This window comes from Gasterosteus aculeatus, chromosome 9 (genome assembly GCF_964276395.1).
Source record: "Gasterosteus aculeatus chromosome 9, fGasAcu3.hap1.1, whole genome shotgun sequence".
In the NCBI taxonomy this organism is placed as follows: Eukaryota; Metazoa; Chordata; class Actinopteri; order Perciformes; family Gasterosteidae; genus Gasterosteus; species Gasterosteus aculeatus.
Genome location: NC_135696.1, coordinates 23,034,828 through 23,049,438, shown reverse-complemented (window position 1 = coordinate 23,049,438; position 14,611 = coordinate 23,034,828). Strand labels below are relative to the sequence as shown.

Here is a 14,611-nt window from a genome sequence, read left to right as displayed (position 1 = left end):
TACAATAAGTGCATTCAACCATAAGGAAACAAACTCAGAAGAACAAGAAACAAGAAAGTGCATAAAATTTATAAAATAAGCCATAAATAAGAGCCATTATAAGTCCAATGTAAGTGCTACAGTTAGTTAGTGTGTTAGTGGAGGTAGAGTCTGAAGAGGTGTGTCTTTAGTCTGAAGATGTGAAGGCTCTCTGTGGTCCTGATGTCTTCAGAGACCTCCTTCCACCATTTAGGAGCAGGACAGCAAAGAGTGGAGATCTAGTGGAGTGTTTTGCTCTCAGTGAGGAGGAACAAGCAGTTTATCACATGCAGAGCGTAGAGGTCAGAGGTCGGGATGTCGGGTTGGACCATGAGCCTGAATCAGTACCTGCGCTGCCTTCTGAGTGAGAAGAGGACGTGTTCTCCTGATGTTGTAGAGCTTGTATCTACAGGACCGTGTTGTCGCAGTGATGTTGGGAGTCATATATATATTCACAAATCAAACAATCAGGTTTTTTTAGACACATGACATAGTTTTACTGTGAAAGGTAACAGGAGGTAAATACAACTAATAACAGCACACTGTTTGTTAAAATAGTTTCACAATAAGTTCTGAGAAAATAAAATCAGAAAAGATTAAACCACAGAAGTAATTTACACTCAGACACGATGAAGAACAAAAACACAATATTTAATATTTAATCCTCAAATAACAACCACTTTCCAGTTTCTCCTTTACAAAAATATTCACTTTCTTTCTTTCCTCACTTGAAACTGAAACCTCAAAGAACATATATTGTAGAGCCGGATCGTACCAGGACCAGGCAGACCTCGACCTGAACAACAACCAACGGGAGTTTATTTAAGTGTTGAACGGACTCTTGGGTATCTGTTCAAGCCAGAGCCAATCAGAGATTGATATGACATAAGATCACATGAATGTATGAGCCAATGGGGTGTCAGTTAGTTGGAAAGACCTTCTAATTGGACTTGATAGGTGGGACTTAATGACAAATAAAACTTGCACTGATTGGTCACTGATGTAAAAAATGAAACAGAGTGGGGTAGGAGATAAAGGAGAAGTGGATGATGGGAACGTGTCTACAGGTTCCGTTTGAGGAACCAGATCTCGTTCCTGCGTCTGGGGACGCCAGGGTTCTCGTACGAGGCGACCATGTACCAGTCTCTGCAGATGTTGTCGGTGACACCCAGTATCCCCCACAGCAGGCGGATCTCACCGGCCACGGTCTCCTCTGTTGTCATCCCGAAGAACGTCCTGACAGACAATCAGAGACCAGAACATCAGCAACAGTTAAATCAGAGACGACTTGAACTCACCACAAACAAATTAGAATATGATTCTTCATTCAGGGACAGTCTGTGAATTCAAAGCTGCATTTTGAGCGAATAATAAAGATGTCAATACAGCGATCAATATGATCCTTTATTTTTTTAGTGTTTCAATGAAGCACCATGATGATAATGATGACCTCACCTGGCAATGACTCTGATTGGCTCTCTGTACACAATGGTGATGTCAGTGTCCAAGGGTTGGGGGGGATTGGTCTGAAACTCTGCGGGCAGGAAGTAGGCCGTCTGGACGTCTTTCTTCAGCGCATTTCCATCCTCCATCATGTGGATGTTTGTGACCACCGGCACCGTAATGCCCAGATATCTGCCTGTAGACAATCAATGCAGAGACTTTATCATTACTTATCAATACTGACACGTGAACTAAAACACTGGCATGGTGCACTACTGTGTGTATACTATGGCTGCAAGAACCAATCGATCAAATCAATAAAAATCAATTAATGAAAGTGTTGGCAACAAATTTGTTGTGTTGCGTAAATTATTAGGCCACCCAATCGTCACGGGGATGAGCGTGGAGCCAAAAAGAAGAGCCAAGCCGAAGTAAAGGAAAGAGCAGCGACAGTTGTTGGGAATCACATGGAGGAGGCAGAGAAGAACAGTTGTGTAGAGTATGGTAATCTGTTTGCTAGTGCACTTTTATTTTTTACTTTTTATTGTTAATTTGATTTCCTTATTCCCTTATTTTTAAATTTGTAAATTGAACATACCATTTTTCTTTTCTTGCCATGTAATTTGTTTTGTTGTCCATTGTCTCATTGTCTTACTGTCCGATGTTATGCACCAACCGCCATGTCAAATTCCTCGTATGTTTAACATATTTTGGCACTAAATGTTCCTGATAAACAAAGTGTATCGATTGCAAAATATTCAAAATCAACATGAGCACCATGGTGATGATTCAGAGTCCTTGATGAACAGCAGTCTAAGTCCCTACTGTAAATATTAATACGCATAATGCGTTTCTTCCACGGAGTATTTGTCCTTTCTCGACTCACAGGTTTTCATGGATCATGGTTCTATCTGTACCCTGTTCCTGTCTCCTGCCGTGGCCCTGCTGCGGTTATAATCAATCATTATTTTAAATATTAATCATATTACTGTCATCATAAACCAACATGATCCTCTCCTAAAGTCTCTGTGCTGTCCCTCCCCACAGGCTTCTGTGGATGGTGGTTCTATCTGATGGAGGTTCTATGTGATCTGATGGTGGGTGTCCCTGCAGTGGTCCTGCCGTACATCTGCTTACTACTCACAACATTTTAATAATTTCTGTTATAGGAATTGAATGTATTATACATCTTTTACATTGTTCATTTTGTTATTGTCCATCGTAGTCTGTCCATCAGGAGACGGATCCTCCTCTGACGTTCTCACTGAGCTTTCTTCCCTTTTTTCCCCATGAAGGGTTTTTCCTGTGCCGATGTGAAGGTTTTGGAACAGAGGATGTCGCATGTGTACTGACTGTAAAGCCCTCTCATAATTTGCGATAAAATAAATGTAATTGTTTATTGTTCATTGTTGAAAGGATCCCCATTAGCTGTCACCAAAGTGGGACGAGCTAATCTTCCTGGGGTCCAACAAAAAGAAAAATCACTTAACAATGATAAACTAAAAGCAGTAAAACATTGTATCATTATAAACATCATCAGAAATATTTCAGAATAAGTTATTACAGTATTACATTCATTATTTCATTCATAATTCATTCGTTCATTATTTCATTCATAATAATGACCTCAACGCCTTACACCCGCTTCGAGTCTTCATGTCTATTTTATATCTATTTTCATTTAATGTATGTCTGTGTCTTCTTGTCTTAATGTTTTTATACATTATTTTGGGACTGTTGTTATGATGAGTCGCCAACTTAATTTTGTTGTATATTTTTACAATGACAACATTGTTATGGTGTGTTCTGCTCTGAACAAAGGGAGTGAGAGTGAGTGAGTTAGTGTGTACAGTATCTGTGTGTGTGTCGGAGTGTGAGAGTTTGTGCACGTGCATCTGAGTGTGAGAGTGTAGTGTAGTACACGTGCGTGCATTAATGGACATTTGCGCTCACTTGCACCAGCGGGTAGAGAGCGCACATTATGGCCAAACTATGTACACATGTATGTATGTAATGTCGTCATGGCGCAGGGGTCGAGAGGGTAACCGCAAGGTTGGTGGTTCGAGCCCCGGCTGCCCCATGTCGCTCCCTGAGCAAGACACCTAACCCCCTAACCTAACCTAACCTAATCCCTCCCAAAGTCGCTTTGGATAAAAGCGTCTGCTAAATGACCTGTAATGTTCTTACAGGTCATTTACAGTCATACAGATGCATATGATCTTTAATGGCACGTTATGAAGGTCTTAGGAAAGACTGGTGGGCGGGGTTAGTGGGAGTGGATGGGCGGGGTTAGTGGGAGTGGGGTGAGTCTGACCTGCAGAGTTTTCTTTACAGATGAAGCGCATCAGTTTCATGAAGCTCACAGAGATGCTCTGTTCATACAGATCTTCTCCTTTCGTCACACAGGCCCAGTGACCAGCTGGATACAGACGTTCTTCATACAAAACCTCCCCCATCTGTGGAGGAAAGATGACAGGTTCGATTGGGTTAACCAGGCTAACCAAGGCCCTATTCCTCGTACGTGGTTCAACTAAGTCGATCAAATGTCCAATTAACCAGCTCAAACTAATGAGATGATTGATGTCAGGACCCTGCGCATCTCTTAGCATATTATTTCGACTTTATATCATGATTTCGATTTTCCAACCCCTTATTTCTTTAGTGCGGAAAGGGGCTTCTATAGTTCTGTGAATGCATAACTCCGGCCAATCCAAAGACGAGGTTTGGAACCAATTAGATACCAGTGACTGGGTCCAACAGCGAGCGGGCAAAAAACACCTTCGAGCACGCGCAGATTCAGGTTTTGCGAGCGCGCAAGTAGCTTGCGCGTGAAGGACTTGAGGGTTGCGAATGTTTGATCTCTGCACGTGTGCAAGTCCTGTATGGACCTGATTTGCGCTCTCGTATTTTGACATTGATTGGCCTTCATAATCTCGGATTAGCGGATCAGCCTTTGAGGAACCGTCTCATTAATTTGAATCAGCTGTCATCAGGATATTCGCGCGTGCGCGTCCTACATTAGCAGGCGCAAGAGTCGATCAAATATAAAATTAATTCAAATAATCAAGGCAAAAACTGACACTGACACCACCCCCCTGCGAGGGCTACAAGCCCGACAAAGGAACGCAGATCCTATTGTGAGTGGTGGTCAAATGTATAGGCTCATTTTAGGTGCCTCACCACTCTAATCAGATTATATCTCTTCATGGAATGAATCAGCAGCCAATGAGAATAATGATCTCAACAATTTCAAAATAAGTGTCTAATTGATACAGTACATATATCCTCATAACTATTCATTTGTATCAGTTCATGTGTAGATGAGCATATAGAACTATGAGTTTTATTATGTGTGTGTGTGTGTGTGTGTGAATCTGTGTATGGGTGGATCAGTATTTATTACTCATAATCAGAAATTGAATCAATTGAAGCAGTACATGAACAGTGTGTGAGACAGTCTGCGGGACCGTCGATGCTCGGCTGTAATGTCTGGTGTTCACGTTACGGCTCCAGAAGGTAGGGTAAGGCTCGTACAGGACATAACAGATCTTTCTGATCTCTGAGAATTCTCTCTCAATAAAACTTTATTCTAACTTCATCAATGAGGAAGAGAGCGGCCATTTTTTTCCGGGGGAGTGATGAACTAATCCAGCAGCTCAAATGAATCTGCACCAGAGCAGGTTCAGGTTTTTGGATGTGTTGCTATGGTGATTTAGCCAAACTAGCTTCGAGGAACCAAAAAGCCTGATCTACGTCTTCTTATCCTGAAAATTATCCGGCTAACTCAGTTACCAATTGGACCAATCAGGCGCTGTCTACTTTCATCTAGAGGTACAGGTGACTATAATGAAGTAATGAACATTAACTCAGGAGTAAAGCTTAGTTACAAAGTGGTATCGCTCATTCCTCACCAACCGCACCCAGCAGGTCACGGTGAACGGGACCTTTTCTGAACCCTTGGCCATCATTACATCACACGTCATTTATCTGACGCTTTCTTTCAAAGCGACTTACAATAAGTGCATTTAACCGTAAGGATACACAGGAGAACAAGAAACAAGAAAGTGCAATTTCATCAAATAAGCCAAGTTACAACTAGATAGATAGATAGTTATAGAGCCATTATAAGTACAACTAAAGTGCTACAATTTGTTAATCTTTTTAGTCAAGGTAAAGTCTGAAGCCTGAACTGCTAAAGTTAATGAGTGACATATAATTTCAGAGTCTTAAAATACAATACATTTTACCATCATTGTAGCGCAAGTTAAGTAGATGTATACACCACTAAATACAGCTAAAAAATAAATAATAAGTGCTATGAGATGAATTTACAATGGCATTTGTAAATACATTTATTAGAGGTTTCTTAGTTAGCCGCACTGGTTTAATGGCAGGCTGCAGCGTGTCATCCGCTCTGCAGAGAGGGTGATCGGCTGCAATCTGCCGTCCGCGTTCGCTTCCAGGTCTCTGAAGCAGCTAAAAGATGGTAGCCGACCCCTCTCACCTCGGACAAAACCTGTTTGTGCCCCTTTCATCTGGCAGGAGGCTGAGGTCCATCAGGACTAAGACCTCCCGCCACACCAACAGTTTCTTCCCGTCGGCAGTCGGGCTCCTCAACAGAGCCGGTCCCCCACTGACTGACTATAACACTCCACCGGTCACTCCCCTTCATACTGCACATGTCACTTTCACATGTCACTTTTTGTTCGCTGCTGCACTTTATCTTGAATTTTGAAATATTTTTAACTTTAACTCCTTTATTTTTAAACTAACCCAAAGCATTATATTTTATTTTATTCCTTGTCTGCTGTTACGCACCAACCGCCAAGTCCTTGTATGTCTGACATATTATGGCAGTGAATGTTTCCTGATATATATATAAAAATAACATTATATATTTATATATATTGATTAATATACTAAATTTTTGAATAAGATGTCCTTATTATGTTGAACTGTTGGAAGTTTGAAAGCGGTATCCCGGGTAGCCCTGATCTCTGGTGGTTGGAGGTTCTTTACCTTCTCGTGGCAGGAGACTGGTGTGAAGGGCAACGTCTCCCTCTGCTGGTTGTTATGGGTCATTTCCTGTATGGGTCCAGTCATCTCTGTAACAAAACACAGGAAGGTGTGTTGATAGTACAAACAGGAGAGTCAGCGGACAAACTTTTCATTGATGACAATACAATCTAAAAGTTCAGAAAAAAAAGCAGTCGGCGCCATTCCCTCACCTGGAGCCACAGACACATGGTGGGTACTGGCCACCGCCCGCCAGTGTGTCAGCAGGCGCTCTCTCTCGTCTTCATCCATTGGTTCTCGGTTGTCAGTGATGTCATTGTCCAGCTGATCGTCGTCCAATGCGTCAAGGTCTTCCAGAGAGATCAGAGCCATCGCCGTATGAGGACGAGACAACCTTTGACCTGAAGGAACGATGGATTCTGCATTATTTATGCCACTGTAACAGAAAGCGTTACACAAGCACACAATTGCTAACAGTTAAAGTCTTCTGGTCTAGTGTGATGGTATATAAAGTTCATACATTTAACATTTATCATTTAGCTTTTATACAAAGTGACAAAGTGATTAAAAGTGCATTCAATCAAGGGGAAACTCTTCAAGAAGGCCAAACTTTGAAAGTGCTATAAGTAAGTCCCTTCCTAAATGCTAATAAAGTGTTAACGAGTCCAGGTATAGTCGGTAGAGCCCAAGCGTTCTGCTGTCCTGATGTCATCGGGGAGCTCATTCCAGAACAGCAGTTGGGATGTTGTAGAGGGTTTAGCTGTCGGTGAGGGAGCAACAAGCAGATTGATGCAGAGCGGAGAGAGAGGGCAGGGACGTGAGGTTCGACTACGTTCTGGAAAAAGACTGGACCTGATCGTTTCGCCGCACGGTACGCAAATACCAATACCAACGGTTTGAAACAGATGTGGGGAGAGCACTAGTAACGGGAGTGAAGGGAGCGGAGTAGTGCAGGTTAATTTAGGTTGGACCAGCTGAGCCGGAGGTCGGATGGCGCTGGCAGGTGAGATGACCAGAGCCTGCAGAGTGTTCTCCTGATGTTCTTCAGCATCTATCTACATGAAGATGTTGTTGCTGTGATGTTGGCAGTGAGGGAATGTTGTTTGTCGAGTATCACATCGAGGTTCCTAGCAGTCAGGGTGAAAGACAACAGTCAAGAGTCTTTCCCTGGAAGGAAAAGAAGTTCAGTCTTGTAAAGGTTCATCTCCAGGTGGGGTGCGGCCATCCACTGAGAGATGTCAGTCAGGCAGGCAGAGATTCTGCTGCTACTTGTGTCTCAGATTGGGGAAAAGAGTGGATTAGTAAAATACATGACAAAGTGGCTTCGCTGAAGGGTGGAGGGAGGCGGGGAGGGTCAAGGAGGTTGGAAAATATGGAGAAGAGTAAGAAAAATGAGGCTGGTTTGAATCACAGGTCATTTTGAATTTGATAAACCTTGAGATATATATATATATATATATATATATATATAATGTTATTTCATATATATCTTAGTGAAAAGGCCGTGAAGCGGTTCCGTTCTGGTTCGGGAGAACCGTTAGATCAACGCGAGGACCCGGTTCTGACCCACAAGGAAATAGACAGGCTTCAGTTAGCACGCTGAGGTTAGCATAGTTAGCATTGGAGCTATCTGCTGCAACTAGCCTGATCAATATCGTTAGCATCGTTAGCCCATGTTACAAACTGGATCAGAACATGTGTATCTCACCTGGTTCTGCTCAGCCTTCTATCGCTTTAATACTTCCTCAATCACAACAAAAACACGGCCCTTCTTCTTCTACTACTTCCGGTATAATCAACGTTCCTAACATTTCAAAATAAAAGTCTGAAAATCCTGTTGGAATTTTACATGACCTTACAGGTCATTTAGCAGACGCTTTTATCCAAAGCGACTTACATTACACTTTAAACCCATGGCTTTTACACATTTTTGCCCGGGGAGCAATTAGGGGTTAGGTGTCTTGCTCAGGGACACTGGAAACGAACCACCAACCTTGTGCTTCCCAGCACACCTTCTCTAACCCCTGCGCCACAACAACCCCGACGACCTTTACAATAAAAATGTCAAGATTCAGATTCATGAATATTATTGTTTTTCTTGTTACGGCCAGATGGCAACTATCTATGTTAAAGGTATAGCCTATATTCTCCTCGTTTTATGAAATTATGTATTCATCAATTATTCACTGTAAAGATCCTACTGAAGTTTCATCGTTAATTAAGAAATATCTTACAGAACTGGTTTTTAAACTGTGTGGTAGAACTGTAACATTGCAAATGAAAATCCACTCATTCCCATTGAGATTAAGTTTCTCTCAATATTCAGAATAAATATTCACATTTTTGACAAAGTAAATGTTCCTCTAACATTATATAGGGGGCGATCCGCCTGTCGGCCCCTTCTCTGCAGCTCCAAAGGGTCTGAAGGTCTGAAGTTCTTGTTCAGATCTGTTCTGGTTGTCCAACTTGTCCTCCACTCCTCTGGCGGCATTCCCAGTCAAATTCTTTGTTCCTCCTACTTTTTTTACTCTGGTTCCAGCTGTCAATCATCCAGCTGTCGATTATCTTTGCGTCTGACTCACCAACCAAGCTGATGAATGATAAGTGTTATTAATGTGATGAGTGTAACAGTGTGTAACCGTGTCTCTTTAAGGTGAATCTGTGCATAGTTAGTTCCGAACTTATGTCTAGTTTAGATTAGTTAGTTATTTCTGCAAGGTCAGAGGGCAAAAGCAGAAAGTGCCAACCGGGCATACAGAGTTCTGATAAGGATGAGAGTTAGAGACACACCATACTTACGACTCACGCTTTGTTCGTTACGTTTACATTATTCTTAGGAGACCACATATTGTAAATGCAGCAGAGAGGTCCAGAAGGACGAGGACAGAGGACAGAGAGGAGCTCTAGCAGTGTGGAGCTGCTCTGAGACAGCGAGGAGAGCAGTCTCTGTGGAACGGCCTTGAAGCCTGACTGGTGGAGGTCCAGGAGGTTGTTACGGTGGAGAGTTGGAGGAGAGTTGGTTAAAGGTTCAGGGGTTTTGGACAAAAAGGGAAGAAGAGAGACCGGTCTGTAGTTGTTTTCTTCAGAAGGGTTGAGGGTAGGTTTCTTCAGGAGAGGGTTAACTCTTCTCCTTCAGAGAATTGGGGAAACATCCAGATAACAGAGCGTTGTTGATGAGACAGGTGAGGAAAGGAAGAAGGTCAGGAGCGATAGATTGTAGAAGATGTGATGGAATGGGGTCAAGAGGGCAGGGGGTCGAGCAGGCAGAGGTTTGGCGTCTTCTGTGCGGTCTGCGACGAGCCTTTTCACTTTTAAAACTCGCCTTAAGACTCACTTGTTCACGTTGGCCTTTGGCTGAGTTAAGTCAGCTGCATTGGATCTTTTATTTGTTTGCCTTTTACTGTTTTACTGTTTTTTGCTTGTTTGTTTGTTTTACGTTTGCTCATATTGCTTTATTGATGCTGATTGTTTTTTATCCTGTGAAGCACTTTGGCTGGCCACTGGCCTTTAAAAGTGCTACATAAATAAAAGTGACATTGAAATAGGGGATTCAAGGAGGTTTGAGAAGATCGAAAAGAGTTTTTTGGCCTCGACAGAAACTCCTCAAAATGCAAAACACCGATTGCTTGACACTCTAATCAGTGAACAATCACCATGTGGCGTTTTGACAAACTGAGAGTTTAAGGATTCAAGCCTTATTTGATTCAGAAGTGAAGGCAAAACAGACTTAGATCAGGTGAAACCCAGCAGAGTTAGGAGGGCACACTGGTAGTTAACTTAATAGTACAGTCTAGAGCACCAACTGGCACTAAAAAAGTGAAAGAGTTTAAACAAACTAAGAGCCAAGATAACCTCAAACAGAGAGAACTGGCAGTAAAACGGCAAGAACTAAAGCAAATCATTACTCAAATGAACTTAAGACACTAGAATCGACAACAAATTTAGCAGACTAGCTTGGTTTAAAGAAAAAGATACTTAGTCCGATTTCAGGTCGCCTGGATGTCTGGTGGCCTTGTAGAAGAGATGCACGCTCTCTGAAGACACCAGGACCGCAGAGAGCCTTCACATCTTCCGCCGCAAACTAGACACACACACCTCTTCAGACTCTACCTCCACTAAAAGACTAACAAATTGTAGCACTTAAATTGTACTTATAACGCCACTCATCTATAGCAAATTGTATATTGGCTTATTTGAGGAAATTGCACTTTCTTGTTCTTCTGAGTTTGTACCCTATGGTTGAATGAACTTATTGTCAGTCGCTTTGGATAAAAGCGTCAGATAAATGACATGTAATGTAATGTAATGTAATGATTTGATAATGTATTGCGGCGGGAGAACCTGCTCCTCCTCAACGCCAGTTTAGGGCCAATAGAAATATCTTCTTCTATATCTACAACAAATACAGTTGTACTGAGTTGTTCTTCCGGCCTGCGGGCCGACAGAAAGGCTCCTGCCTTTGCAAACGCAGCGCTGATACTTGACCTGTGATCTGACAAATAAAGCTACCAGAACGAGAGGACAAAGTTGTTTGGCTGAATTCTTCCAGATATCCCCAACGGGCTTCCAATTTTTAAAATTCCACCTAACGTTAAATGAGTATCATGGGTTTGCCTTTATTGAGAATCTGGCACAACACAGCGACTTGCAAGTAGCGCAGCGTCTTAAATAAAGTGATGTATGTCTTAATGCTAGGCTTTAGAAATGAACACAACAGGGATTCTGAACTTACTACCATGAAATACTAACTGTTAGCTAATATTAGTACGCTGGGTCTAACAATAACATGCTTTTTTATTTGCCACGGTATAACTCTTACACGTCTTGAATAACTTGAATACTTAGAGAACCTGCTGACTGAAGTTTGGTGGCGTTAGCTCAGAAGAATAGTGTAGCCTAACGTTAATCTTGAACTACAGAAATACTGGGTATACACACAATGAATGAACAGAATGAGATGCAAAAGAAAAATGTCACATACAAATGACGGCGAGTTTAATGCCGAAACATGGGGGGCTACTCCTGGACCAACCGAAAAGCTTAAGTTAATCAACGTTACGATACGTAGCCTAGCATCTCGGGACTGCCGAGAAGCATAGGAGGGTCACAGCTGAAGGGAATGAGGCTTAAGCATCTCCAGTTGATTCAGAATACTGCAGCACGTGTATTAACAAGAACTAAGAAAAGGGATCATATCACTCCTGTATGAACTTCTCTGCACTGGCTCCCTGTTAAATCAAGAATAGATTTTAAGGTACTTCTCCTCACCTACAAGGCACTTGGTGGTGAGGCACCGTCGTATCTTAAAGAGCTTGTAACACCGTATTGCCCTACAAGGCAGCTGCGCTCCATAGATGCTGGTTACTTGTTGTTCCTATGGTTTTAAAAAGTAGGCTGGGGGCCAGAGCCTTCAGTTATCAAGCTCGTCTTTGGTGGAACCAGCTTCCACTTTCAGTCTAACTAGACCTCCCTCTTTACCCTGGTCTAACCAGTTCTCCCTCTTTACTCTGGTCTAACCAGTTCTCCCTTTTTACTGTGGTCTAACCAGACCCCACTCTTTCCTCTAGTCTAAATATACCTCAGTCTTTGCTCTGGTCTAATCAGATCTCACCCTTCACTCTCGTCTAACCAGATCTCACTCTTTACTGTTGTCTAACCAGATCTCACTCACTCTTTGCTCTAGTTAAACTAACAAAAGCTTAAATTGACAAAAAGCTTTGTTATGTTGCCGGACCCTAGTAGGGAACGTAACAGTGTGAAAGAAAGGCGGAGAGTAAACCCTAGTGTGAGCCTCAGTGGCCAGAGGTCAAAGGTCAACACATTCACACCACAGAAGAAGAAAACACGGCGGTAACCTAAGCTCAGGACATTCAGCTGAAATGTCAGTCGTCCATTTAAAAACATCCCGGGCTGAATTTTCTTCACCGTTAGCAAATATTCTAAAGTGCTCGAATGCAGGGTCTTTAATTTTTCATCAGCGCCCCCCCGAGAGGTGTGATAAATTATTCACATGGAGCTGAGGTTGACACTCAAACACATCGAGGGGGAAGAGAGAAACACAGCAGCTCTCAAACCAAAGTACTCCGTTGGTTAGTGAAGAGATGAAGGTGCGACGTCATCAATCACATCATTAAGATGTCTAATATCAGAGAAGAGCAGTCAGATTATGTGATACTCATTTGTGTGTTTCTCAGATTCTTTATGAGGAAATAGTGGATCTAATTCAGTTTGCAGTGAAACTATTTCCCTCAAGTTTGACCTCATTCATGTGTAAGAGATGAGATAATTGATTGTTGACTTAATGAGCTGAGAGGTTCTAATCTGTTTCCATTGAGGACTACTGGTCCTGAGGCTGTGTCTTCATCCTTCACGCGCAGGTCCTGAAGGAGACATGGATACATTACATTCAAACAACAACTTTCTTCTTTGTCTTCTTCCTCCTCATCCCCCTCACTTAATGGAAGCTCGCAGGTGCTCCAGCTTTCATTTGATTGGTTGACACAACGTTGCTACTGACACTTTTCACTATGAAAGTCCCAATAGACCAAGATCTGTTCGGCCGGACGGCCCATCACCACCATTGAGTGTGTGGGTGAGTTTTTGAATCGTTGACTTCTACAAACACAGAAACACCATAATTGGTTCTAGTAGAAACACCGACCCGCCTCTAATTTACTAAATGACACACTAATTAAGACCGACCAGTTATAGCAAAGTGGAAAGCGACACCATGCAGCGTGAATGACACGCTAGATAAATGGATTTATACTTTATTAACTAACTATGACTAAAAGCATATCCATTTCAACAATGAACACTTATCAGGTCAACATTTTCTAAAACAGCTTACATTTTGGACCATTTCTTTGTGAGACTGGTCATCTGTTCAACAATTTTTCCTTGGAGTCTCACATGGACTGTCATCTAAGGGACAATGGAGGCATCTGAGAGGTACGATGTTTCAGAAGAAATGGAGACATCTTCAGAATCATTGAAAAAAAGAGATTTGTCACCTTTATCAGCAGAACCTGTTCCAACAGCTATTACAGCTATCACAAAGTAGAACAAATATGCACATTTTGACAATTACTTACCATTACATTACATTACATTACATTACATGTCATTTAGCGGATGCTTTTATCCAAAGTGACGTACAATAAGTGCATTCAACCATAGGGTACAAACTCAGGAGAACAAGAGACAAGAAAGTGCAATTTCCTCAAATAAGCCAATTTACAATTTGCTATAGATGAGTGACGTTACAAGTACAATTTAAGACCCTCATTCACATGGACCTTAAACAAGTCTTCCCCTTTTTCAAGCAGGACTGAAAAGATTTCTGGGTCCACTTCGGTCCCAGACGAGTCTGTGTAAATAATCTCTGCATCAGCCGTCAGGCCAAATTTTGCAATAATTGTACAGAAAAATGTTTTTATTAGTGGTTATTATCAGGTTGCAAAATCCAAAGTCAATATTTATTGTTCAGTTTCCAAACCTGGACCTGATTGGTGGAACTCCTGGAAATCACTCTCAACAACCTTGACGTATTTCTGCTTTTCACGATAACAAGGACAAAAAATGCCGAAAAAAATGCATGATACTAAGCAACATCGATAATATAGATAATAATTTGTAAATCTTACAACAGCTCAGAATGGGACCAGAACAGCCACAAAATGAGCAAGGTTATTATCAAGGTGATTATGATCAAGATCAAGAAGTGTGTGTCAAGAAAATCCTGTGGTCAAACTGGAAACAAAAAAACGATATAAAAGTTAGCACATAAAATGTGATCTCCACATTACTGCAAAACAGATCTGATGGTGCTTTTCAAAAAGAACACACATTTCATTCATTGTCTACACAAATCAAGGAACTTTGAAATTATTGTGGCTTTAAGCTCATGTTGATCTATAATACCGTCTGATATAATAATCAGACACTACAGCCTTCTTTTCATAGTGTAGATGGAAGTTAGTATGTCGTAGTAGTTCTACACAAGTTACATCAGATGGTTTTCTTTCTTCTTCCTCTAGCATTCTCACCCTCTTCCTAACGAACATCGGGACTGCTTGCTTGGTAAGTCAGTCAGTACAGAACTTTGGGCGAGAAGGTGGAGATAGTTGTAAAT

The 14,611-nt window shown here is 41.8% G+C and overlaps 1 protein-coding gene across 3 annotated transcripts; it reads right to left on the bottom strand.

The window, feature by feature from the left end:
- Window positions 1-490: 490 nt before the first annotated feature.
- soul4 (heme-binding protein soul4) lies at window positions 491-8,291 on the bottom strand. 3 transcript variants are annotated; one of them, XM_040185570.2, is made up of 6 exons: window positions 8,186-8,291; window positions 6,690-6,878; window positions 6,481-6,566; window positions 3,776-3,917; window positions 1,474-1,657; window positions 491-1,254 (listed from the first exon to the last, which is right to left on the bottom strand). In XM_040185570.2, the coding sequence occupies exons 2-6, from the start codon at window positions 6,847-6,849 to the stop codon at window positions 1,080-1,082; spliced, it is 747 nt and encodes a 248-aa protein (XP_040041504.1). In that variant the 5' UTR covers window positions 6,850-6,878; window positions 8,186-8,291; the 3' UTR covers window positions 491-1,079. The 3 variants fall into 3 exon arrangements, with proteins under 3 accessions (XP_040041504.1, XP_040041505.1, XP_077936114.1); XM_040185571.2 differs by having other exon boundaries at window positions 6,690-7,604; window positions 8,186-8,275; XM_078079988.1 differs by having other exon boundaries at window positions 6,690-7,644; window positions 8,186-8,274.
- Window positions 8,292-14,611: the final 6,320 nt, after the last annotated feature.

Excerpts from the sequence above, each read along its gene's own strand:
- soul4 (XM_040185570.2), bottom strand. The coding sequence starts at position 6,849 with ATGGCTCTGATCTCTCTGGAAGACCTTGACGCATTGGACGACGATCAG. Across the intron at positions 6,567-6,689 it reads CCATGTGTCTGTGGCTCCAG|AGATGACTGGACCCATACAG; the intron begins GTGAGGGAATGG and ends GTTTTGTTACAG. Across the intron at positions 1,255-1,473 it reads CCAATCAGAGTCATTGCCAG|GACGTTCTTCGGGATGACAA; the intron begins GTGAGGTCATCA and ends ATTGTCTGTCAG.